Source organism: Myotis davidii, unplaced genomic scaffold (assembly GCF_000327345.1).
Source record: "Myotis davidii unplaced genomic scaffold, ASM32734v1 scaffold135, whole genome shotgun sequence".
Lineage (NCBI taxonomy): Eukaryota > Metazoa > Chordata > Mammalia > Chiroptera > Vespertilionidae > Myotis > Myotis davidii.
Window position 1 is genome coordinate 8,581,393 of NW_006289813.1, and position 381 is coordinate 8,581,773.

The 381-nt window shown below is 62.7% G+C and overlaps 1 protein-coding gene across 1 annotated transcript in view; it reads right to left on the bottom strand.

Annotated features, from left to right (window-relative positions):
- TERT (telomerase reverse transcriptase) overlaps positions 1-381 on the bottom strand; it is a 29,628-nt gene that overhangs the window by 27,692 nt on the left and 1,555 nt on the right. The window contains exon 3 of the mRNA XM_015563117.1: positions 121-377. Coding sequence (XP_015418603.1) covers positions 121-377 — 257 coding nt within the window. The remainder of the gene's footprint in view (positions 1-120; positions 378-381) is intronic.

Consider the following 381-nt stretch of genomic DNA (forward strand, 5'->3'; position numbering starts at 1 on the left):
GAAACCAGACAGCCATTCAGCAGCAGCAAGAAGCAAGGTGCGTGGGGGTAAGGAAGGAGACCTACTGTGTTGCCGGTTATGGGGCCTGGGCTTGCAGGGCCCTGGCACCCACCTCCTCACCTGGGCTTTGGCTCAGCCAGGCGCAGTCCTGCACTTTCATCTTCCAGGTCAGCTCCTGACTCAAGAGCTTGGCGAACTTCCCCAGAGAGATGAACTTCTTCAGGTTCTTCAAGAAGCGGCGTTCGTTGTGCCTGGAGCCCCAGAGGCGAGCGGGCACCAGCCTGCGAAGACAGGCCCGCAGCAGCCCGTACACGTGCTTAGGGCTGCTGTGCTGGCGGAGCAGCTGGACCAAGCGCGGCGGGCCAGTGTCCTCCTCCCGGG